This window comes from Temnothorax nylanderi, unplaced genomic scaffold (assembly GCF_030848795.1).
Source record: "Temnothorax nylanderi isolate EJ_2023f unplaced genomic scaffold, tnyl_v1.0 TNYL_tig0231_pilon, whole genome shotgun sequence".
NCBI lineage: Eukaryota > Metazoa > Arthropoda > Insecta > Hymenoptera > Formicidae > Temnothorax > Temnothorax nylanderi.
This window is the reverse complement of record NW_027249293.1, coordinates 132924-160449: the sequence shown is the minus strand read 5'-3', so window position 1 is coordinate 160449 and position 27526 is coordinate 132924. Positions and strand designations below refer to the sequence as shown.

The window sequence follows — 27526 nt, the reverse complement described above, 5'->3', positions numbered from 1 at the left end:
GGATAAACTATTATCCATTAATTAATAATTATTATTATACAAAATCTTTCAGATTTATTATTTTTAAAATTAAATTATTTGGTATCGTTTCTTTCTTAATCTTTTTTCTTCAGTTAATATGACATTCCAGTGCCATTCGGCAGTTTTGACTTTTGATCGATCACGCATAAAGACGCTTATTGATGGCTGTAGCTACTTGCGAAAACTTCATTTATCCGTCAACGTCTGAAAGACGAGCAAATCGTGTTTGTTAGAGATGACGGATGCAAATTAGGGAACGTAGTTGAGGTCGGGGATAATATTTCTAGGGAAGCGAGCTTAATCACGGGTAGCTCTTTAATAATTGCCTTATCCGCGTAAACGGGATATTCGCCGGGCAAGACAATCGATATTTTTGCACGACTTTATTTTTTAAATTTTTTCCTTATTTATTAACAGCACAATGTGATTTTTTAAAATAAGTTGCTTTACATATAAAAAATTATAAAGAAAATTTGGATGCACAAACTTTGTGCTTTCGATTATCAATAATTATTTGTAAAATGATTAGAAGCATTGCTCTTATGCTTAAATTATTTTGCATATTGAATTATTTTTCTTAGTGAATTATGTGATATTTTTCTGATTGTAACAATTATTTATTATTAGGCAATAATTATATAAACATTGAAAAATATTTAAAATAAATAGAAACTCTTGTTTTTTGCTATATAATAATATATCTGTTGATTTCTTATAATTTATTATGCATGTTAAAAGTTATTAATATTTGTAAATGGTTTAAATCGTAACTCAGAACATTCAAGAATTTGAATAACAGTATTGTATGACTGCAAAATTATATATTTATATATTTACGAATAAGAGAGAAGAGGATATATCGATAATTAGACCCTTAGGGGAGAAAAAATTAATTCATTAGCAGCAGCATTTTTACGTATTATATCTTTTATCGCGTGTGTGCAACACTTTGTGTAGTGAATCCGCCTTGGGTAATCCAGGTTCGTTCTGTCATATCCATTAATATGATGAAAGATGAAATTGTAGACTGGCTCATGAAAAATAGTTTTTCGTTTTTTACTCCGCGTTGTTTCTTCATAAAACTGAGATCAACAGCACTGTTTCTTGTTTTTAACTTAAACCTGATGTAGTGAATATTATAAAAACTGTGAAGAGAGAGAGAGAGAGAGAGAGAGAGAGAGAGAGAGAGAGAGAGAGAGAGAGAGAGAGAGAGAGAGAGAGAGAGAGAGAAATATAATTGATAGAGAGCAAAATAGTAGAATCTCGCAACTTTCTTATTTCTATTATTGCAAGAGAACTTAATACAAAACCTAATTCCATGCTTATTACAATATATTTTTAACATTAAACTTTATCATTTTATTGAAAAAATTAAAATGTTATCTTGTGCTAAAATAAAAGTAAAAAACAAGTCTATGTTAAAAGTATATTTCTAGTGATTTATATTGCTTATTACATGAAAGACGACTTATTGTTATCTTTTTTACGTTTTACTTTATTCCGTTAATAGATGTAGAAGAAGATGTTACATTGCACAATCGTATTTTTACAACAGTATAACGATATGCAGGTTTATCTATTTAGGTTACAGTATCTATTACAATCGGCGATTAAAACTTGAGTAGTAACGCAGTAAAAGTTACGATGCCTACTTTCCTGTGAGCTTTTTTAATATAGCGCCTAGTTGGAAATTCGATCCTACGATGAATTTCAATCCTTAACCATTGTGAAGCAAAGCGAATTATGTGTTCTTTAGGGATTTCGATAACTCATCTAGTTGAAGATAATTTTACACAAAAAATAAATTCTTATTATCAAAATATTGAAGTTAATTAAAAATAACTATTTTTAGTGAGATGATATCAATTTAGGAACACTATTCTGAGAACAAGGTATAAAAAATACAAATGCACAAAGATATATATTAAAAATATGTTTGAATTTCATGAAAGTCTTTGAATATATTTCGCTTTCACCCATTTCTTCAAAAGTATAGAAGAAAAATGTGCTCTTTTTGCGATTCATTTCAAGGTTCATTCAGTTTTTATTACTAATATAACGATTCTGTTTCTTGCACAGAGGGAAGATGAACGAGATGGAGCAGGTTCCTGAGGGTTGAGATAGCGTGGATCCTCGAGATGACCGGTTGGAGAATGCGGCCGACCGCCTCGGTGCTCGGCGTCATCGCCATTGTCTCCGTCATGATTACTGTCACTGCATCAGGTGGGTGATTCTATGTGCAGTTTCTGCTTGACGTTTTTAATTTTAGCACAGACACATTTACACGACGTCTACTAAAACTTGAATAACTTATTAAAACAATATAATGTAATATAGTAAAAATATCAACTTAATTGTATTTTCTGACTACTTTCATATTCGGCTAATGCAATTTCACTCATTATTATTGAAAAGATATAAATAAAAATTATTCATGAACTAAATGGGAATTTACACAGACATCGAATTATATGCAATTAAAAATAATACAAAGGTTTAATTAATTTTCTAAGTTATGTAATATACATATATTTAATAACGTAAAAGTTGAATTATGTATTAACGAAATAATAGCATTTGTTAAAAAAATTTTTACATTCAATATGTATTGCATGTAAAATATCACAAAGCTTTTAAAAGGACAATAATAATTTGAGGAACTTTAATATGAATTGCTGACGACAAAAATCTCGAATATTTTTTGTATCATATTTCAAAGTCGAAGTCGATTTTCGCGCTAAATTCGAGCCGCTCGCTCTCTGCTTGCAACGAATTTATGGTACACTTTTTCGGTTGAATACTCTCGCGATGTAATATTATTGCGAGTAAACGAAGGTTTATTTGTCTCAGTTTATCGGAATGCGAGGATTTTTAATTAACCTGAATGTTTAGCTGCGCTATAAGCGTCGAGTCGTAACAACGGAAAACGGCCGTGCCCGGCAGGATAAAGAGGGCGAAACTCTTTTGTAGCTACCGAGCCAGTTGTTCTATAAAGTCTTTATACGAAGATAACCCCACCGGAATTTACTTTCTTGCGCTTCCTAGCAATCACCATTTGGTAGGCGAATGCCCTTTCACGCAGTTCCGCGCACCCTACGAAACCTGAAAGTACCGAATAACGAGATTGCGCTTAATGTTGCCAGCTTTTCACAGATAAAGACATTGTTATTTTTATGAATCATAATAACTCTAATTTTAAGCGATACGTTTTTTTCCCTAAAAAGAACAAACAATAAAATATTAATCGGTAAATAATTTTAATAGTTCTTGTCAAAAAGAGGCAAAGAGATTGAAATCTGTTCCTTTCTACTATAGTTGAAAAGAAAATGAAAAAGGGTTTTACATTTTGTAAAATAGATCTATAGTATTAAATTGTAACATTAATACACATTTTGTGTTATATCAGGAAAAACCCATTACATAATTAATATTATAGAATATAAAATATATAAACAAAATTATGATACCTATTGATGAAGACAATATAATTGATATAAATTATACGTATAATAATTGTGATGAAGAAATATATCAATATATAACTATATAACATACGTTCGAAATTGCATAACATGCAAATAGTATTAGAAACAAAGAGCGATGAAGAAATAATTAATAATCTATAAGGCCTTGCATGGATTTTACATTATTAGAGACATAAACCTAAAATTATACAAATTAAGAAATTTTTTAGGAAAAGAATTTTGTTCATTATTGCGCTTGCATTTAAAATTACAAAATTATCATAACAAGTTAAATATTTCTTTCTTGTGAGAATTATCTCGTGAAAATGTCGTATTTCCGAGTCGGGGGATTTCCACTCTATTAGACTTACTTTTAATTCAACCCATCACAGACCGACGTCCATCTGGGACTGCATCTGTCGCGCCCGCAGGAATAATCTGCGGAATTTCCTTCTTCGCACGTCTCGCGAATTTGTCTATCACACGTGACAAGCGTAAATCCTTGCTGACAAATTGCGGAGCGCGGAGAGATAGGTGCGCCACGTTACTTCGGCACGTCCGCTCGATCGTAGCGGGCTCTGAAAACGCGCTCGGCTCCGAAGGTGGAAAAGGGAATTAGACGCGAAATTTGCAGACGCGGCGAATGAAAAATGATACGTTACTTATGCATCGGTTACACGGACCCGATCGGAAGGCTATCAATCACAAGGAACAAACGCGAAGTGTATCTTCATTTTATGGCGCGGCAGGCTGTATCGCGCGGGGGGCTAATCGCCGAAATTTCGCGCGAATCACTTGCACTCCCGCGGAGCAATGGCGCTTTTAAGCTCCGCAGCCGCTGGCATATCGCACGGCGGCGATCAATCATTCGCACAATTGCTTGTATTCAGGACGCGAGATTGAAGAAAAAGCTTTCCCAGACGGATCCGGCAACAAAACCCGAGACGAGCGCGCGGAGCGCCTTATCTGTTATCACAGAACGTGTTATTCGGAGCATGTTCACAGAGAGATCGGACCGCCGCGAATAATAATACGTGTAATCCCGAACAAAGCGAAGATTAATATGCCAATAGAACTTTGATAACACCGTCGGAAATTACTCAAACCGAAATCGGAACATGTTCGAATCGCAACTTAAATCCCACGTCGCGGTTTAGTTCCGCAAGTATCTTCTTTTAAGTACAGCTTGATATGAAATATGGAACAAATAAATGATGATAAAGTGATCTTTCTCACAGGCAAGAATTGCTCAGAAGATTTCTTGGATTCTCGCGGAAATCATTGTATACACATCCGCCGTTTTATAAATCACTTTTCAAATATATTTCTTTGAGGGCACAGCTTGGGTATATAGAAGCACGAAGTAAATAAATTGTGATATATCGATTCGTCTGCAAAAAGAAACATTGCACGAGAGAATCTAGCGATCTTCGAATTTCCCACCGAAATCTCTGTATACATGTTTGCCGTTTTATAAATCATTACGGACGTCGTCGGTGGCCAAAATTACACGGCGTTGCTCGACGCGATCGATCGATCACTCGCGACGCAAAGCGTGCGCTAAATTGCTTTCGAACGACGAACGACGAACGAATGTCACGTTGTCGTTGCTGTTGCTGTTGCCATTACAGCCTGTGCTATCGGCGTGGCCGGCAATATCGATTCGCCTAAACAAGATCGCCCATGCCAAATATCACGATATATATCGGCTCGCTGACGTTTGCGCATTTTCCGGACAATGTAAGCGAGATCGGCGATTCACAAAATTTTCACAAAACTGTATACAGTACTAGAAGTTGTCAACATAGAGATAGTCGAGATTTTGAAAAATGATAAGTAAAATAGATAAATTTTACGATAGTTTAAAGTTATAGAAAACTTTGAAAATTTGAAAAATAACTTGCTGTAATTGAACATTTGTGACTGAATACCTTTTACAAATCACTTATATCTATGAATTTTTTAGCCAATAAAATGGTTCTTTTTACAAACATTAGTTTGTAGCTTTTAGACACATTAGTAATTTTCCAAGTAAAAGTATTAAAAATTATTAATCCTCTTTGAATTAAAAAATGTTTTAAATTATTAACAGAACTGACGAAAATTTCGGATTTTTAATAGTATTAGTGTATGGCAAAATATTTCTATTCAAAATGTAAGACAGTACTATAAGACTTAACATGCTAAGATGGAAAAGTATATGGTACGCTTTACAGTTTCTTCCTTCTGTGGTGATTTCGTCATCTTCAATTTTCGCGCAAGAGTAGCGAAGATGAAAGGTATAAGGCTGGACTGGTGTAGCTTCTCGTGACGAAATAGAAAATTGAAGAACAAATGTCTGAGGAACTATATAAAAGCTGTAGCTGTTCCGAGTAATGGTAGAATAGAAGATACAGAGGGAAATAGAACACACTGTCTGATAGAAGTCGCGGTAGATGGCAATCTTGTAATCCTCCTCGTTCGCCATCACACGGGCAGATATAGCAATGATGAGGTGATCGCTGTATATTCATAGCAACTGTTACTGTTGTGAGAGCAATATCCACTTGCGTAAATAGGATTGCGACGATTGTCAGACATCGCGCGATGCGCATCGGAACATCAACGAATCTGCGTTATGGCCGCGACGACACAGTTTCATTGCACAATAAATAAAACTACAGCGTAAAAGTTTTATGTTTTAAAGCATTACTACGAATATATTTCGTACGAACGTATCTATGAATAAGATCAGGGCTTCTCAAACTAAGGTTCGCGACCCCTCACAAGGGAACGGTATGAAAGTGTCAATTAGTCCTTTGGATACAATTGGATACAATTTATGTGTAATTTCTGAATTAGAGGGTTGTTCATGCAAAAGCACTTTTTACAGTGTGCACAACAAAAGAAGACTAAAGTTGCGATTTTAGGAATTTCTACCTTCCACTTTGAGCCATGTATTTCTCAGCAACCGTTTATCTCCACACCTACTTCTGAAAATAATTATACCTTATTATTCCTTGTCCTAGTCTTGGCCCGCCCTCGGGACTATTTATATTGATATTTTCGTACCGTTCCCTTGTCAGGGACTCGTGTAATATTATTGAGGGTCGCGGAAACATTTAAAAATATTATTTTTTCATAAATAATTAGGTAACTAGATTCTATTTCTATATAAAAATCTACTTTTTGGGGTTCTTATATAATAAAATGTCATAGAATTACATATTCTCATAATTTATAATAATTTTTCATAAGTATTCAAGTGTATCGTTTAATATTTTTATATTTAAGTAACTCTCCTGTGCGATTTTCATCTATGTTGACGCGAAGTTTTTGATTTACAATCAATCGTAAAAAAATGTAGGTGAAAAAAACTATGTGGATGGATTTTCTATTGCAACTATATTCTATAAAGAAAGACCATTCACTTGTATTAAAAGTAGAACAGATTTTTAATCATATAAAAGGAAATTTGTCGGTCGCGCTAAAGTAAATTTCGTTGGATGACAGAAAGCGCGCCGAGCGAAGTTTTCAAAAGAGTTTGTTTATCACGAGTTTCCTCATGGACTTTCGATTGTGATCGAAGCCACCGGGAGAAGCGAAATCTTATACCGAAAACTTTGCCAGGGTTCTCGCAAATAAAAGCACGATCGCGATACGCACGCTCGCGAAATGAAATTCCTGCGGAAGCGAACCTGCGGCACTTTTGTTTCGGGAAAATACGTGCCGCTGTGTCGCGCACAAAGAAATTACACACTGTTATTATCACGTGGTATTCGTGTCGCGCGGAATATTTCAAAGAGTGAACAGGATGTCGCGCGCAGATTTTCAGCCTTTGTTCTATGTTGGCAGTTCCCGAAACGGATTTCCGAATTGGGAAGATTGTACGAATTATATAATCTCCCTAAATTCTTATTGCTAAAAACGTATGCCTTCGTTAAAGATATATATATATATATATATATATATATATATATTAATTGAATACAGAGTGTAATCGACTTTAGCAGCATTCCCGAGTTTGTACTTATGTCACTCTCAAAGCAAACGATTCGTGTGCGCCGCCTCATTTTTATAACATTTTTAGATCTGAGATTTTGATTGGCCATTTATTGGCTCTCCTCCGAGAGCTCTTGAAAAACCCATAAAACTCCCGGTCGTACTTCTTACGTCCGCATTTAAATCCTCACCCAACCGGAGATCATTCTATCCCCTCGTTCCAAGTCATAAATCTCGGCGAAGCAAACGCTCCGCCTCGTCGGCATGTCGATTCACCATCGACACGATCGGCGAATCTGTGTTCACCCTTACATTCCCCCGCCCACTGTGTGCATACATCCGGTGTTCTGACTTAACTTACTTATCGTTAACACGGCATGTTTGTTTCCTTCCCGCAGAATCGGAGAACGGCGCCATTGAGCGTGGCATCAATCATCTCGATGACGAAGATCAACGCTTCGACGAGAGAGTCGCGAAGAATCGCACTGTCGAAATTGGTCTCGCTGGCTGGTCTCGCGGCAACGACACAACAGTTCTCGAGGAAGTCATTTCCGCTCTCACGGTTGAGTACCCGACCTCAACGAAGGATTTGCCCTCGCTTGTTACCGTAGATCCTCATTTCGACAACGCGTCGAAGAGATACGTAGACGATCAGATGATATTCGCCTCGAAGAAGATCGAGGACTCGGGACAGGCGAAAGAGGCTCTCGCGAAGAGGCTGGACCACGAAGACGTTCGAGGGACGAACGACTCGACGATAGAAAAGTCGAAGGACGACTGGCCGACGATGATATCGGTGGAGAAGGTGGAAGATATTACGGAAGCGAGATACGGCGAGCAGAGAAACGTGCAAGATATCAGGGCGATCTCGTTCCAAGTACCGCCGCCGGACGAGAAGGAGGAGGACTATCAGGACAGCCGACAACAGGAGAAGACTAGCGTCGGCCATACGAATGAAACGAGGAAGCTCGGCGAGACCAGGAAAAATCAGTCTAGACCGGCGAATAACTTGCTGCTGACCGGCAAGTCGACGAAGGCCTTCTACGAGATTAAACCGTCGATCAGGACGCTCGAAACGGAACGCGGTCGTGATCATCAGTTTCAAATCACCACTCACAGAACGTTGTTGGAGAGGAAGTTTGTCCTGCCCAGCGATAGCGCTATTGGAAAATTCGGCCCGTATTTCGAGGACGGCGATCGAGAGATAAACGTCACCGCGAGAATCGGCAGTACCGTTTTGCTGGACTGCAAAATCGGCATGCTAGGAGATAAAAAGGTGAGTCGCTTCATCCACCGTTAGTCTCGTTAATCTTACTCTCAGTTATGGTTTGGTCATGGTTACTCTCAGTATACTTTCAGTCTCAGTATATAATTTTACTAGTATTCCCTTGTGACAATTACACTGCAATGTCTTTATCCATTTAATCTTGATATGTTCACCTAACGCTAATTGGAGAGCGTGAGATTATTTAATGTATCTGTTATCATTGCTAAAGATGGCTTAAAGAAGAACCGAAACGTACGATTTATAACTTTGTATTGAATTGTTAAATTACATTTTACATAACATTAACTCACGTACAGCTAACTGCGTTTAATTCTCAAAGCTCACTTTTTTCCTATTACTTGTTAATTTCAATATCGAGAGTTTTTAGTTAATTATCCATTTATTTACTTATACGAATCTCTTTAATTCTCTTATCTCACTTTAAAAGTTTCCACTATTATATGCTACAACTTGCAGTAAATTTCTTTTATCTTGTCAAATTTAAGGAAATAATTGGCCTATAAGATCAAGGTAAAAGAAATTGCGTGAATTTTGTTAGTCTAATCAGAAAGACCGCACATTTTTCTCTTTCAAATAATACGAATCGAGGGGAAAGCGTAACGATCGAGAAGGTAAAGCCGAGGGTACGGGAAAGATGCTGCGGCGAGTAAGCGGAGGCGCAAATTATAATTGCAAACATCGTTTGTTAGTGTCCGCCGCGCGTACGCGCTCTCGTCTGTCTTGTCGTTACGAAAGTTTTCGCATTTCAATCAGTGCCTGCTCTCGGTACCTCTCTGTCCATTTCTCCCCGTGATTTCTATGTCCATTTGCTCCTCGTCGCGCTCGGGCGGCTTGAAGTTCCGAGACACGGGGCGCGCTCGAGATTCCCGCGGGATTCATATTCCGCAGAATACGTAATGCGAAACCGATTGCGGTGGGATGGTAGTATGCCAAGGAACGAAAACGAGTGCGACCCGATGCGAGGCGTGTATGCGTGTCGCGTGGATGTCGCCTAGATATATAGCTATACGAGAAATACAGCGCGTTATGTGCGCGCGCCGCACGCTCCGCGAATAGCAAACAACTCGAAGGGAACTTAATTATGAGATATCGCCCGTGCCGTTCGCCAAGTCGTCTCCTTTCGGTAAAACGGCTACTTAAGGCGTCGCGATGAATGGTTACTTGAGGAAATATTTGTTTGCGTTAAATGTTTACTTGCAATTATGACTTTTAAGTAGAGTAATTCCTATATAATACTGGCATTATTACAAGAAACGCATTGTAACTATACTGAATGATATCTCGGATTCAAAAATACCTACTTTGTCTCGAAAGGTGAAAGGTGAGGATGGCAAGCTAAAAAACGTTATGAGTTTCAAATTAAGATTCGATTAAGATATCTTTTTTTGATTAAGATATTTTTAAATAAGATTCAATTAAAATATCTTTTCTGATTTTTGATCTAACTTGATATTTTTATGACGGGAGAAACGGAATTATATGCATTATATGAAACACACGCATGTGAGATTAATTTAAACGTTTCAAATAAAAATAAAGATAAAGTTTTTATTCAACTGTCACTTAATCTGTCATTTAATCAGAAAATATAACGAAATTAAAATAGATATTCACTGTATCTACTAAATCTTGAGGTACGTTAAGCAGACTTTTAATATTTAAATTTAATAAAAGTCCAATTAGTTAAAGGTCTTTTTGCGTGTTTCCCCTTCTTTGCGTCACGCCATCCTCTCTTGAACAAAATTTGAACCTTCGTTAATTTCATCATGTTAAAGAACTACCAAAGCGATTCTTTTGAATTCAATGGCATAACTTCTCTGGCGACACGCGAAATTTAATTCGGGCGACACGCATAAGGGCCCGTCCGCGACTCGCCCAGAAATTATTTCCCCCGTTTCCTTCGGCGGGAGGTTCTCCATAACATAATTCGGCGCGTCTACGAAATCCCTCGGACGGTTAATGTTTCCGTCGCGGACGTTAAGTTTTCGCGAGACAGTCTTTTATCCGCGATGACAAACCGTGATAACTTGTCCCGTGATATCCCGTTATTGCGTCGGTTGGCACGTATAGAATGAGGTCGAATCTCGAGAGAAAGCTTTGAAAGCGGAAAGAGGACACAACGGAAACTTCGCTATAGACTGCATAAAGGCTTTGTTGCACTATATAATTTTTAATTTTGCTACAACGATTACAAAATCAGTTACAATCAACTTCAAAATCTTTATCTCTGTCTACAAATTAATTAGATAAGTTGCGATATTATTTTTAAAAACTTCAGAAACATGGACGTATCGAACTATTGAATATTCGACAGTAATCAAATGAAAATTAGCTGGGACTTAATAAAAAGTTTTGCGTAAAATTAAAAGACAAAAGAAGCAATAAAAAATAGTTCTCTTTATGCAAATATCTTTAAAGTAAACTCGAAATAATTAAATTGTCACAGCTGCTCGATCTCTTTCATAAAGAAGCTAATCATTACGAGTTTGATATTGTTTAATTTTTTTAAAAGTATTATCTAATAATCATATCGTGTAGACGAGCCTTAAATCAACACTTCTCTGGGCGAATACGGAGCTCCGCGTAAATTGTCCGCATTTATTGCCGACATACACGAAGCTCCGCAGAAATTGCTCGCTGCCTTTTTTGGAAATCTAAGAGCAAAAGGAATTATTAATTTTCAACGCAATCTCTCGAGATATATTTCCGTTGTATTTCATTGTCTCGAAGATTATAGTACTTGCTTGAAGAATATGAATATCTTTGAGTAATTGCATGAGAGATATAAAAAGTATTGTGTGATACTTAATTTTGAAGAGAAGAATAACAATAAGGTTAAATATAACGCGTCACGATTTAATGAAAAGACTTACTCTGATAACAATAACTTTGTTTTTTTTCCTGTTTGCAGGTAACCTGGTTACAGCATAATAAGGACTTCTTTCGTCTGTTGACAGTAGGCAGAACGCCGTATAGCAACGACCAAAGAATCAGTCTTAATTTCCGGTAAGTCGTAATAAACCTCCTTTATTTAACTACGCCGATTTTACAAAGAAATAGCCAAGGCTAGAACACCTTGTCGCATAATTTTATTATCTTTAAAGTAGGAGCTCATGGTACTACAGCGCGATTGTGCAAATTCAGCGGCGAAATTGTCAACGTTATTATCATAATTCGTTATTATTCGCGGCAGTCTAGGCAGCCAACCGCGTAATCGCTCGTCAGCGTCGAATTATCATCTCAGTTGATTTTTACTATCGTCGGGATGAGCTCGGGACGTTGCCGTTAGCGAGGACGGAGGAACCTCGCTCTCTCTCTCGTCTTCTTTCACCGGGATTAAATCAACCGTTTTATGTGCTATAAAAATCAGAATCGACCACGCTGTAACGCGAGGTTTCGCGCCGTAACATTACCCTTCGTCCATTCAAGTAGAGCGTATTATTAGGGACCTTTATTAGGAAATAAAATGTCAATTTTCCTCTATTCACATCCCAGTTACTACATCGTAAATTGCAAATGTGTCAGTGGCGACAGGAAATTCTTTGTGGCTTATTTTACTTTTCAGCCGAATCTTAAGTTCAACCATTTTCTACCATTTTGTCCTTTCTCGTCTGATTCTCAGATATCCCAGCAATTGGAGATTGCAGATATTGTACGCGAACCCGCGCGACTCGGCGTTGTATCAGTGCCAAGTCGCCACGCATCCGCCGCTGGTTAAAAAAATCAACGTCATCGTTACGGGTGAGTTTAAGTCAACCCATAGTTAAAATTTTATTTTGATAGCGATAACGCTTTAGTAATTGTGTGATATTTTCAGCAAGAAATGTTTAAACAATTTTAATCCAGTAGTATTTGTGTTTATTAACGATTTAGGGCAAACTCTTTGAAGCCTTATTATATATAAAATTATTATATCTTAACGGATGAAGAGAAATACATGAACTGTAAATACCCGTAACTCTTTGCATTATATGTATACTTTAATAAAACAACTAATCAGATTATATTTAGTGTTTTGGTTAGAAGTTTGATTTTTCTAACCAATTAAATTTATAAATATCCATATTAAGTTTTGATAATTGTATTGAAATTCTTTAATTTCGATGAAAGAGAACTATAACAGTTTATATAATAAACATTTAATATAAATTATTAAAGTATTCTATAGAAATTTTAGAATGGGTAATTTAATTTATTATTGTTTTATATAAATTTTATTTATTTTATTTTATTATTTTATTATTTTCCCGAGTAGAAATTTTATCAGGCAGCCTGATGTCAGACGAGGTTCAGACGAGGTCCGCATGAGGACCTCATTCGGACCTCGTCTGACATCAGGCATGCCTGATACAATTTCTACTCGGGTTATTACTTTATATAAATTTTATTATTTTATATAAATTAGGGCCGGTTGTTCCAACCTTTTGGTAAACTAACTAATAGTTAAATCATATATATGTCTTTGTTTATCCTTTACATTAAACAAAGATAGACATATGATTTAACTATTAGTTAGATTACCAACAGGTTGGAACAACCGGCCCTTAATGTAATAAATTTAACCGACAAGCTTAATATCTTTAAAAATTTAATAACGACTTAATCGTCATAAAAGACAAGGGTACACGCGAAACTTTATACTTCAGCATTAGCCACAATAGCCACTACCTGTTGGAATACCAACTTGAAATATTCATCGCTTCATCTACGGTGCACTTCGTACAAGCTTAATTAATCCGAGCAGAATTCGCACTCGGGTCGCACTCGTGCAAAGCGTGTCGCGCGTGTAAACTAAAAAGTCTTGACCTGAAAAGAGGATAAATTGAAGGATCGTTTGCTTGCATCCCTTCTCGCGACCCCATGCCGCAAGAGAATCCCCTTCGGGCATGAAATTGTTCCGCGCCAAAGAGAGACGAAAGAGGCCGGTCGGATTGTATGTTAAATCAAGAAAAGAACAGATGGGGCGAACGCGCGGAATGAGGGGTAGGAAAGGGGACAAAACGTGGGTAAGAGCATACGAAGCCCCGGTATTGCATCGCTCGTCGTTACCCCCAATCCCGTTACGTCGCCGATTCGGTGCAATGGAAACCCGCATTTCTCGGGATAAAGCGCCTCAGCGTGGCTGGTAATCTGATCCGATCTCGGAGGAAAATCGGCAAGCAAGAGTGAACAAAAGCCGCCCCCTCCAGAAACGAAGTAAGACAGAACAAACCCGGATAGAGTGACGTCATTACACATCTCTTCGTTACTCAGATCAAAATCCTCCTTATCGTCTATCATCGCGATCGTAATTTGCAATCCTGCGGTACCGCGGTTTTTTTTCTACGTCTATCGATCTTGCCCTTTTCGTTAATAAATGATCGCGCGTCGATATGACTTATAATACGTCGTTCTATAGCGAAGTTACAGCGACTGCGACTGCAGCGAAATATTTTTTCGAAATGTCAGAGGGAAAAGGCCGTGAAAGCCTTAATGAAAAAATATCGCTTCCGTGGTTTAAGGTCAATCGCGCGCATCAATTGTGTTTAGTTCGATAGGGAATCGTCCGCACATTTCATCGTTTTACGATGGATCTTCATTTTTATGTCGATTGTCGATTTGTGGCCGAATCGATCAAGAAATAATGCGGCGATTCTCGAATATAAACTAGAAAAATGTGACTTGGAATTCTGAGGAGGATCTATTTAGATGCCATTCTTTTTTAATAACTTTGTAATGCGTATATGATATAATTATTAGTGTAATTTGTTAAGGTATTCTACAAGACGTACTCTCTAAATTTCCACTCCAGTGAGATTTCACTCTTTTGGAGTAATATTTAGAGAGTATATATGTTTTGTATTTTTTTGCTATCTATCAAAATATACTTATAAATTCTTAAAATGCGTTAATTTTTATTTTATAAATAGCACGTATAGGTAAACGAAGAATCGATATTATATTATTAAAGATAATATTTTCTTAATATTTTGTCGTATATTTAAATTTTATTATAATTTTTATAAATTGTACAATATATTTCTTATCGTTCTATTTCTTACGATACGCTTTACATGTTAGTTTTAAATATTAATTCGTTGAAATTAGAAATAAATTCTTTGATTTGCAATTACTTCAATATTTCAAACGCTATCAACACTTCAATAATTAATTAAATTGCCAATCTAAATTACAATCCGAAGGGGACATGGTAGTAGATTCCACTTCTCTACTTTTTATCTTTGTTTCATAAAATATCTTCGCGAACTCACATATTACTCGACGTGAATATGGCGATTATTTATCTATTTAAAAGGGATTTCTGCAAACTTCGTGCATTATGTAAGCCTATACGTGTATATATATATTTCTTTTCTTTTTATTATGTGACACGCATAAATCGGACACCATATGGTATTGCCGACGATGGAAACAGAAAACTAATAAAATAGATTAAAGGGGAAAAAAAGACGTGCGCGAAGCTCGCGTATCACGCAATCTGGCCTCGTTGCAACTGCAATGAGTCGTAGAGCAACGTGCGGAATGAACTTTCGGAAATTTGAATGCACCGTGCAGTGCCGTTTCATTATGTGCCGCGGCGCGGTCCCAGTGCCCGTGCGTATCCGCTTCGTGTGTGGGGATGAAATTACTTTCCCGTGTGACTCGCCTCACACGGTCCTTTCCGCCCTTTTGCTAAAATATACCGAAACTCGTCGACCTTCCGTCCGTTCTCTTCGATTCTCCCGCGCGCCTATCATCTTGCGTAACGAACTCAACATATTGTAAAATACTGCGACGCAGCAGACACAGTTTTAATCCATTATGTCTCGAGATTAAATATAGAACAAGGGAAAGAGTCAATTGTTGAAGGATTTCTTGAAAGAGCACAGTGTTTTCAACGAGCGCACAGTGAATCACGCGAGATTTTCGAGACATTTATCCGCAATATTAAACTTTTATCCATAATTTGAATAATATCTTAGAGAAATATTAACACTTCTGAGCTTTTGATACTCTCGTTAGCGTCCCATATGAATTGAATGTCCAAGGATGAACAGGTAATACGTGTTTCACCACGATGAACGGAGTTTTAATCCATTTATATCCCAAAATTAAACAAGACGACCAAGTAACAGAGAATAGTCGAAGAGTTTCGTGAGAGCGGAATATTCCGCATATTGTGAATATCACGGATTAAGAGAGAGAATTACTGTTAATATAATACTTGTGTAAGTAAATTCAAAAATATTTACGAAAAAATCAACGTGTTAATTATTATGAGGTGGTTTTAATAAGCATCAAGTATTTCTTCCTTTACTTATTTTATTTATATAATAAATGATAGCTAATTAACTAGTTAGCATTTGCTAATTTATAGCTATATCCAAAAATCTTATTTATCTAAGTTAATGACAAAATAGGATTTGTCTCCTGTTGTTGACTTGAAGAGTGGAATCAGAAGACAAATCTAGTGATAGTTACTTTGCGCAACGTGAATCAGCTTTTGCGCAAGTTAGTTTTAGCGCGGAAATGTGATCTGTTTTTACAGCTGGCTAAATAAGCTGCGACTTCGAGCACGAAGTCCTGCGACGCGCGAAATGGCTCTTATTAAGGAGCACGCAAACAAGGGCGAATAAAGAAAGCAAACATATTTCTTCTGAGCTTATTTATCGCGCAGGCAAAGAAATTTAGGGGTTGAAAAATCAACAAACGGAAGTTATCGCAAATTACGGGGAAATTAATAACAAGAATCCATTAAGTTCAATGTAACGTCACCATTGAATTTAAGAACATGTTTTAATCTCTAATTGTTTTATGAATTATTATTGAATTTTTTAACAAATGGGAAAATGTATTTTTGTGCTTAAAAACAACTGTGTTTGTAAAAACATAGAAGGTCTAGAATGTTTCATAAAAAGATAGTTTTTAACGAAATACTGACTCGGCTTTTTAGCTTTATTGGTTTTAAATTTATTAGCTTCGAAATAATTTTTTAGTCTATTATTGATATTGTGAGAAAAGTATCACCAGAAGAAGAATTTCTCCTTGCAATTGAACAGACATAAAATTTAATCAAAATATACATATACATACAGCGAACACGGTCAAAGAAGTATTCGCGAAACAATTGTGCCGTGCTATGTTTTAATACGAAGCGTATTTAAACGCTCAATTTCAAAGAGAACGAAGATATCGCGAACGAGAGACACTCAGAAAAATCAATCATCGTACTGTGGTATAAAAATAACTTTTCCCTTGTTGGGCGCTATTGGTTTTAACGATTGGAATATTTTTCATTCTTTATACATAGCATGAACAGTATCGAATTTGACTAACTTTGGCATATAAATGTATGTTTTTTATTTTGAATAATTTTTTGAAATATATTTTATATATATTTTATTTCAAATATATTTTGGATGCTATTAAAAAACATTTATTTAAACATTTGAATTGCTTACGATAATTATAGCATTTATTATCATTGAAAATTCGAAGACTTTATTAAATTAAGTGCTCGGGAATATTACAAGTAGATAATAATTAAAGTTTATTCTTTGAATAATTTTAAGCCAATTTTGCTTAAACTAGCGTTTGATTACTGAAATATTTAATATTGCAAGTTTTAAAATTTCGTGAACAACAGAATTCTTTTTCTGTTAGAGAATATGCTTAAGAGATTGATGAAGGTTTTGTGAAATATTCTATAACATATCGACGGATTTTCGATTTAATCCATAAGTAAAATAATCAAAATACGCGTTTGTCAAATCTTATACTTTATGAAACTACATAGTTGACATAGCCGGAACATTTCTAAAATGAACGATCAATCGTAAAGAGACAGATACATCATGCGAGATATCCATCGATCATCGATATGATTAATATTAAAGTTGAACCAGTATTCATCTGACTCCATTTGTTATATCATGAAAGCCACGATGATATTTATGACACATGTCTTCGCATCAAGTGATTTATTAAATCGTTTATTGAAAGTGATTTGTTTTTGCAAGAAAATCTTTTATAAGAGGATATTCTATCCTTTTTTAGAATTATTCAATATTTCATAAATTACAAGATTTGTGCGGCAAATATATATACTGCTTATTTTGCATAAAAAAGATCACATCTTAAAAATTTTTTTGTTATTCTTTTTCCTCGATGTTTTATTTTTGCATTTTTTTCTCTATTTTCTGATTTGTTTTAATTAAATATACTGTCAGTATAATTAAATGTCACAATATCTGAGATAAAATATAATGTAAACAATTTTGCTAATGGTGCACTGCTATAGAATTCATTACTCACTATGAAATTAATCTGTAAATACATATTTGTTACAAAGAACATTGAAAGAACATGCAGAATGTATTCTGCATTAATAATGTCAATAAATATTTATTTTTTATCTATCGATTTTAATTTAATTAGAGGCTTGTGAGATATTTATGAATTATCTATATTTATATTTTGTTTGACACTTATCCCGTGATATGTATACATTTTTAATTTATTAAGAATATTTCACAAGTTATTTTTTTATATAAAAAGTATAACTTGAATTTTTAGGAATTTCTTTTAAACTTTTATATAAGAGATGGTAGAAAAAAGAGAAAGTAGATGATAATCTCGTTGATCATTATTATTTAATCTATTATTGGCAATTGAAAATATTTTACGCTACATATAAGAAAAAGAAAATTAAAATAATTATTTAAAATCTTGTGTAACACATACGACATAGGTTTTATGTCTTTATAAGTTTTTAATTCAATTATTACTTGATTACAAAAATAATATCAAAAAATGCATTTTACTTGATAAACGTAATCAATTGTGTGAAAATCATTTAAACGGAAGCACGGAAAAATAAATAATAAAATTTTACTTGAAATAACCGGAAAATGTTGAACGACGCGCGGTATTTTATATAATTTCCACTTTGTCTAACACATAGAACACAACGTGGAAAAGGAATTGTTCGAGTACTTGTGCCAGGTGCACGATCAGTTCGGCAAAATTCGTTTTGTTTAATGGATTGGTACGGAATTAATTACGCTGAAGGCATAGATAAAGACTGACTATACCGGAATTATTCATGCCGCATAGTATTTATTGGATGGTTTAACAAGAAATCCGCAATGTTTTAATATCCCGATCCTTCAATGATGCCATTCATATCTTTGCAGCTGCATCTAAAAAATAAAATTCTCGATTTTATTTGATTGAAATAGACGACATTCCGCAGCAAATATTTTTGCAGCTCTTGCGTTTCAACACACTCAATCAGATTGATGAGAGCACCACAAGCTCTTTGAAGCTACTTTCAATTTTGTAATGGGTATTTAAGTTTTTATTAAAAATTATTGATCAACAGTTTTGTTATCAAATCGACTAACAAGTTTTGTTAATAAACAGACACTGGGATCTAAAAGGATTAAACTCTTCTGTCTGGTTCAAATAAACGCAAAAATATGTAAAAGACATCTTAAGAAATGCTAAAAGATTATGACGTCTTTTTGACATCTTTTAGACTCCTCGCGACACAAAGTTTCGGATAAAGAGCAAACTTTAAGGTGCCGCGGCGGTGGCTGCACTTTCCCAAATGTCTCTTCTGGAATCGGCTTCATTCCCCCGGCCATGAGGGATTTTAATAAGCGGCGCGTAAACTCGTGGGAACGAAAAAGTGACGAAGTTCGAGTGCGGACAGTAGATCGAAGTCGCGCGGAATCGTGAAATCCAATTTAAATAATACTATCCTTCCGGCAACTTCGACTTCGGCGTTTTCCCCAGGGAGAGCAAGCGACCGATTGCCCACCTCTCCGCATTCGTCGCCCTTTCCCCCTCTATAACTATTCGTCCCAAAGGAGCTTAAAAAATGATCCGCCAAAAGAAATTACAGACGCGCGCGCAGTTCTTCTTCCGATATCTCTTTTTCTTTTTTCATATCTCCTTTCTCTCTTTCTCTATCTCTGTCCCTCTCTCCCTCTGCCCCCTCTCTCTTTCTCTCAATCTTTTTCTCCCTCAATTCCGTTTGGGACTGGATTAAATTCTCCATCGAATTCCGCAGCGTCTGTTCTCATCGGAAAAGAAAATTCGCCCGAAAACGTTCGCGCGCGAGCGCGAGCCGAGCTGTCGATATCCCGCAAAGCTTTTAACGCCGAGCAAGTTAGAAAAATGTCAACGACCTCGGCCTGATATTACGTAATTACTTAAGCTTAAAAAAGGAGCCGTGGGCGACCGCGAACCGGTAGTTTCAACGGCGAGTGAGAATGACAGCCGTCGTTCGCACGGAGATTATTTGCTAGACTGAATCCGGAGCACGGTATACGTGAACGTTAATCGACAACTCGAAAATTGAATCCGCGCATTAGATGCACGATCGAGATGCGATTACTATGGTCATTACGGATATCATCGTAAAGAGAACGCTCAACAATCCGTAGGTGTTTTACGTTTGTCGAAAGTAGAGAAGAAAATTCTTCGCGAAATCTGTCCTTAATTTAGATCCGTCAAATTCATACTAAAAGCTTTTCATCAGTTTTTAATGATCGCATTTATAATAATTTTTTATCTGCAATATATTGTGATTATTTAGATGCGGAGTTTGGTTGATATAGCATGATGTGAATTGCCCGTCCCATCTATTTAAGTAATTTATTTGTGTATCTTTTATTATACGAAAACATTTATCATGTCGTCATATGATAGCACTGATATGACCGTCGAACATGTTTTACGATGATACCTTTTTCCAAGATATCAGTTTGTTATTATTTCAAAGATTTTTCATTCGGATATTTATTATTTAAAAGCCTTGGTAGATTTAAATTTATAAATTGTACAATAAAAATGGCTATATTATACGTTAAATATCCAATTTATAAATATCTGTGTAATGAATACTTCTGAACTTATATGCTTAGAAGAAAATTCAAAATTATATGACAGTATTATGCTCGGCATAAGGTCCATCCCCAAAGTGCATCAGGTAGTTAAAGCACATTCCATCGAGTCCCTTTAACTTTCGAATTCTCGCTTTTACCGGCACAAAGGCACTCATGTATCGAGCTAGGTCTCGCCTGCTTGACAGCTTCATTTCACCCTAAGTGGTTTCGCCGTGTCGCATCCCCAGTATCGTGGACATTAATCAAGGGATTGCCTAAGTGTTTCAGCAAGTGCGTTGAAAGCATCCTACTGTAACTCGTACTTACGTAATCAATTGTATTAAGTTATCTTTATCTGATAAACGATTCATTCGTTTTATCAGAAACTTTGGATTTTAAATTATTCGCGCCATTGATTCGTCCACATTTGTTTCATTTTCGTTTTCTTTGTAATTTAATTGACATTGATGATGTGATATTAATATCGAAAATATCTAAAATTAAAGATTCCTTGAATTAATTAAAGCAAGATATTCATTCTTAATAAAAGTACCGTAGTGTTATGTACTCATCAAAGCGTTCTCGTTCATTTAATTGAAGAAGAAAAAGCTCAATAGAACATCCTCGTTATTTTTTATTAAGGTTATTAAAGTTATAAAGAATGATTGAAAATTTTCCTTTAAATATTTACTTGAATTCTTAGTCTGACTATCTCCGACAAATATTAAATAGTCAATTTCGAACATAAATTAAACGCAAATAAGAATTCCACGAGTAATTTATATATGGTAAAGTAATTAGTTTACGTTTAGTTTTCCAACGTTCAATATAATTTTACATGTGAAAATATAAATCATATTAAGTGAATCATGACTGATTATGATAAACAATCAAGTAGATAGGAATCTATTGTGCCTGATAATATTATTCACGTGAATTTATATATATTCTCGCTTAACAAGCTAAACTGATTATTATTTTAATTATGCGATTGTATTCTTCAGCTTAAGACTGCGTTTTAAGTCCGATAGTAACAATGCGTAGTTTGCTAAGCAATAAAAATGTAGATACATAAATTCACGTGAATAATATTATTATAGACATAAAAGATCCACTTCGACCGTATTGACACATTTCCTATTTACTTGATTTTTCTTTTTGATTACCGAAAGAAGTGATCTGTATTATCTTTATAGATCTAGCATTATCTTGCGATTTACTTGAAAATCTTTCTTTAAAAGTGGAAATAAAAACGTATATTATTGAAATAACAACCAAATGGATTAAAATGATATTGTAAAATATAAAGTTATATAAATTCGAAATTTTACGATCTCTGAGGTTCGTAGATCTTTGAATTTTAATAAATTATATAATCTTCATATTTTTAAAACATTAAAATTAACGTCATCGAATTATTAATTTCTTAAAAATCTTCATAAAATGTACAATTCGATCATGAAATTTTAACGTCACATAATTTATTAGCTGCTGCATACAATTTACAAAAACTGATAACATGTAGGCAGAACAAAAACGAAACATTCGGAGAAGGAATTCGGAGAGAGAGAGAGAGAAAGAGAGAGAAAGAGAGGTATCGAGTGAGTTGATATCATCAAATTTGCATAGCAGTCGCTTGAGAATCGTTTGTTGGACGGTTGTACTGAATTTCAACAACGGGCTCGCTTGCGATTCTTTTGAGACTCTATTTTCGCAAACGTGCCAATTCTACGCAAGCTACGGGAGAAAAGTCGAATCGGCACACGTTTTCGAGACGCGTTTACGCATCTGGTCACGAACAATCCGTTTCCAATTTCCTCGCACGAAAACTCGCGCGCGAGCGGACGTCCGGTGCATCGGAGAGAAAGCTTTTTGCCGACAGCTTTTATCGATATGGATGATGTAACCGCAGGTCGATACGTTTTGCTTTCGCGTTCGCCTAACTGAAGCGGAAGTAGATGTTATATGCTAGGTTATATGCCTCATATCCTTCTTCTTTCAGTAAAGAATTTCCGGGTGAGAAGCATGGTGGTTGCAATAAATTTTTCTCTTGCACTTTTTCACATTCGTCTTTTCGAACAAGCGTCTCGATATATGCGTCCGATATTTTTTAGGTGCGTTTTGCATTTGCGTTACTATTTGAATAGAAATATATACTCAAATCTTGCGTCCAAGTTATTCTCGAAATGTTGTTGACGAAAGCAATAATATTTTATTAGATTTAATAAAAATTATTGATATCAATATAATATAAATTTACATTATTTAATTATTATATAAAAGTTTTGTTTATTATTTAAATCAATTTATTTAAATCTGAATTATGCAAAATATTAACTAAAAAAATACATAAGTATTTATTTAAAAGATTGCTCATTAAAAAGCAATCATATTTACAAATTGAAATTTATTCAAATTATTGCTCATGTAAGCTCGAAAAAAATCTGTGGCAATCAATGCTGACTGATCATGTTTTAAACTATGTCACAGCGCCAACTCTGACGATCAGCGATGATTCTGGACGTATAGTTTCCAAAGAAAGGCATCTGAAGGCAGGAAGTGTTCTCAGGCTCAGGTGTGAGGCAAGAGACGTGCTCGAGTCGCTCAACGAGTCCGTCGTTTGGACTAGAGGAGACGAGACACTTACAGAGGACATTAGGTAAGTGCTTGAAACAAACCATCGTTGCGTATTGCGACCGTTTGTCCTCCGATTTAGGATAGTTTCGATAGTTGCGATCGCTCCTTCTATAGATCGTATTATTTCAGAAAATAAGTTTTCCTTAGACTATCCAATAACGCATTTACCGTTGCGTCTCTTTAAAAACTTGTCTACAAACCTGCTCTGCTATCCATTCTTTATTTTTTCTATTATTTATATATAAATAGCATTATATTTTTATAAACAGCATGATATGGCCATACTTGTATTTCACATTTAGCACTAAATTCGTGAAGATTTTATGCGAAGACAGTCGTGAATTTTTTTATCATAATCAATTAAAATCTACAAAATTTGTGTTAGAAATCTCAGAAATGTATTAGAATTCTAATACATTTCTGAGATTTCTAACACAAATTTTGTAGATAAAGGATTCGGTATTTCCTATATTGTTTGGTTTTAAATCTAAATCTATTCGATTTAATACAAAATATATTATTGGCAAAGAATAGAAATGAATATAATATCGTCGCGAATTTCTTTGTAATTGATTTAATGTGACATAAGACTTTGCGCAGTCTTACGAAGAAAGAAAGAAATGACGTCTTGTAACTTTTCCCGAACAATTCTATTGCATGCAGTTCTAGCGTAAAGCAGATTTTTAATTAAATTCTCAAATCGTAACAAAGTTAGTATAGGTAAGCGCCTCGAGATTTGCTTGAAATTTACATTCTCAAAAGGAAAATTCCTGATTCCATTATTTCTTCGATCTTCCACATTTTGCTTTTTGCTCCTTCTGAACGATAATTGGAATCTAAAAAACTTCTTCATTATTCTTCTATATAAATTGAAATAAAAAATTATGTTATACTTGTTTTTGATTATAGATTTTGGAGTGCATAGTTATTTATAAAAATTTTCCAAAATATCTACATTTGTATGTGTGGATATAGATTCTTTTATTGACGCAATTTTGTAAAAAAGATATTGAAATATTATTTATTCGTATATACTAAAAATAATAATCTTCATAGATTTTCTGTTAGAAACTCGGAGCAATAAGGCGTTAAAATGCACGCTTGGAATATAGGCGAATATTCACGCTCGGCGCAAACACGATCGTACCCTACTTTACAGTTCTACAATTTCTCCTCCACATAGAAACGAACATCTTTGTGTACTCTATAAACACTTCATATCGATAGCTCTCTGATACCAAATTTATGAAGAAAAGTATGAGATATATGTGTCTCTGAACGATTTAGCGTTGTTGTAATAATGACATCAGCCTTGAAAAAAGATTTTTTATGTAATTGTAAGTTCTTTTTTGCAAGATATTTTCTTCAAACGAAATTTTAAGAACTCTTATTTATCTATTTTTACTTCTAAAATATATAAACATATATAAATTTTTAATTATTACGTTTATGAACTTGATGCGATAAAGATTAGATTAAAAAATGTTAAGGAGCGTTTTCGTGTAATCAAATGCGCGATTAATATAAATACAAATCTCAATTTCAAAAAATTTTTATGCATGAAGAAAAATAAATATCTTCATGCAGTTCACAAATTCAAATCATATCGGATAACGAAGTTTTAGTTCCGCTCTATATTGGCTCTATCTGTGTCTATGAAGTATACGAAATTCAAATAATATACTCTCACGATAAATTCATCGCTCAGTCCCGAAACGAGTTTCTTAATTAAATCGGCGGGCAACGTCTGGTCGAAACCGACATGTAGCAGACTAGGAATCTCTCCAACAGCATTTTATGTTCACTCAACGAAATTATCTCTATTTCTCTTCTTCGTAGCTACTTAACGATAACGTATATATGCAAGGTATTCTATAAGTTCCTCGTAATTTTTTATTTTTGTAAATTTATACAAAGTTGATATTTTCTTAACAGAAATGTCGAGGTATAATAATTTATGAATAACAACGTTTGAGAATCTACGAATAGATATCAAAATCATATTGACGACATCTTGAAATTGACTTAGGAATTTTAATTTAAGCATTAGAGGAAAAGAAAATCTATTTTATTTATTTAAATTGCAAAGTTATTTAAGTTTTGTAATAAAATGGTATCAAATAAAATTTTTATGTTTATCGACTTTAAGATTAAGAGTAGACTTCAGATTGGTTAAAGAATTCGTAGCCAAAAGGACACAGGAACAGCCTGTACATACATCCGCCTGTATTCCGTTCGTGGTACGAACGTGAATTGGACAGGAAAGAGAAACTCGCGGATAGAAACTCACGGCTCGATTTCGTTTTCCAGCGAGAACAGAACGACAGAGATCTCGGCGGGCAAGGAGATCTTTGTGATCGTCAGTACTCTCATCGTGGAGAGAGCCAGTCCCAGGCACGCGGGGAACTACAGCTGCATGGTGCCCGGCAAAGCCAAGACCGTCGTCGCGGTCCACGTTCTTAACGGTGAGTATGTCCTTTACGTGCACACGTGTGCCGTCGTTACAGCCTCTCCATCTCCCTCGTCCCGAAAGGGAGGAGACGGTTCCGCCGGTCACGTCGGCCGTTACTTATCAAAGCCAGAGACGAAGTTCCCTCATAGCCGGGAGACTTCAGATCAGAATGCGCACTATGGATTAACAATTTTGAAACTTGAATTGTCATGACCGAATGACGATCCCCTTTCAGTCCGTTTCTGTGACTTTTCCCGTAGTAGCGGTTTCCGCTCCGCAGAAGCGCGGACCTTTCTACGTACAAAGCTGCATTTCTAAAGCTCAAACGAACGATTGCGTGAAGGTATGTCAAGTTTCAAGTTCTGGAAATCTCAAAGTTACCGAAGTTATTCGAAATTGACTTTTAAGGGTGACTTTAACAGCGCGAAAAGGAAAGGATATATATTTATATAAATTCTAGGTGTGCTCTCTCTCTTGAAATTTATCTGGAAAATTTTACAGCTCTATACTCACGAAGAGGCAATACTTTTTGAGAAAATATTTTTATTATTAAAATTCTTGGAATATTATTGATTGGCAGAATTTTTTAGCATAGTCGAAGTGTAAAACGTTAAAATTTCGCTACCATCAAACATTGCAAACATATCAATGTTTATTATAATAATTGATGCGTTTTAAAAAGATCTTTTAAATGTTTTTGTCTGTTTATAATATTGAAATGTGTATTTATAAAAATTGCATCTATTTCCATCTATCCTCTTCTAATATTTAATATTTAAAATTGAGAAATTATCTTCAATAACGCAATTGTTTTCAGACGAAAATAATTTATTCTTTCCCATGTTTATTTTTTTTTCTCACACAATTTACTGAAGCTTCGACAGACAAACCATTTTTTTTTCTTTAAGTGCTTGTTAGTGCTTTTTCTTATTAAGTCTGCACGTGAACTTTTTACATGCATATCTTCGTTGCTTCGTGCTTTTCGCGCCGTTTAACGAAGGCAGAGCAAGTTTCCGCGACGAGTCTGGTAGTTACTTATCAAACTTGAATGGACCTGCTCGTCGCGCAAAGGACGGCGGGAATACGAAACAAGGTATAAATCGTAGGAGATTTGCACGGTGATTACTCACGGTTGAGCCCCGCGGGCACGTTTTTCGCTCCCTGCTATTTCCGGATACAGCACGCGCTAACTGCGCGCGCGCGCGCTACGCGGTTACGACGGGCCGCCTTTCTCTTTCTGGCAATATAGAATGTTAATGTCGCTGTAGCTCTTCATTATATCGCACGATCCTCCGCCGGTATTTCCGAAAATTTGCGAGGACGCTTAATTTATTCCAGTTGACCGCATTTACGTGATAAGGAAATATTGTACATTTTATCACGCGGCGCGCGCGCGCTCGGGGCTGTGCCACCAGAAAACAGCTTTTCCACGACTCTATACCATCCAGGAACGAATTCGACGAAATGGATGTCCCGAATACTTTGCGCTTTTTGAAAAATGTCTGATTTATCAGCGACCGGATATATCATGAAAAACTTTCCTCAGTTTTTGCTATTTGAATAACGAGCGCGTCAATATGAAATAAGAACTACCGTAAAAAGACTTCTCTCAATTATTTCACGAGTAATATTTCTGAGCTTCTTAATTCACCGAATCTATTATCGCAAGGACTATCGGAAATGAAATATTCGTTGGAGGAAAGTGAATACTAATGACGAAGAAACTCTCACTCTTTTGAAAACTTGATAAAAATCTCAAAAGATAGGAAAAACCACTCGCACAGTTCTATGACGATATGTCATAAAATAA

General features: G+C 35.4%; 1 protein-coding gene across 3 annotated transcripts in view; it reads left to right on the top strand.

The window, feature by feature from the left end:
• LOC139779560 (uncharacterized) overlaps positions 1-27526 on the top strand; it is a 188849-nt gene that overhangs the window by 125457 nt on the left and 35866 nt on the right. For 2 of the 3 annotated variants that reach the window (XR_011719924.1, XM_071717959.1), the window contains exons 4-9: positions 2101-2244; positions 7865-8742; positions 11666-11760; positions 12377-12495; positions 23118-23286; positions 25575-25729. Coding sequence is in view for 2 of the 3 variants with exons in the window: in XM_071717959.1 (XP_071574060.1) it covers positions 2160-2244; positions 7865-8742; positions 11666-11760; positions 12377-12495; positions 23118-23286; positions 25575-25729 (1501 nt within the window). In the remaining variant the exon portion in view is untranslated. Of the gene's footprint in view, positions 1-2100; positions 2245-7864; positions 8743-11665; positions 11761-12376; positions 12496-23117; positions 23287-25574; positions 25930-27526 lie in introns of those variants that run through there. The other variant, XM_071717958.1, reaches the window with a different exon arrangement.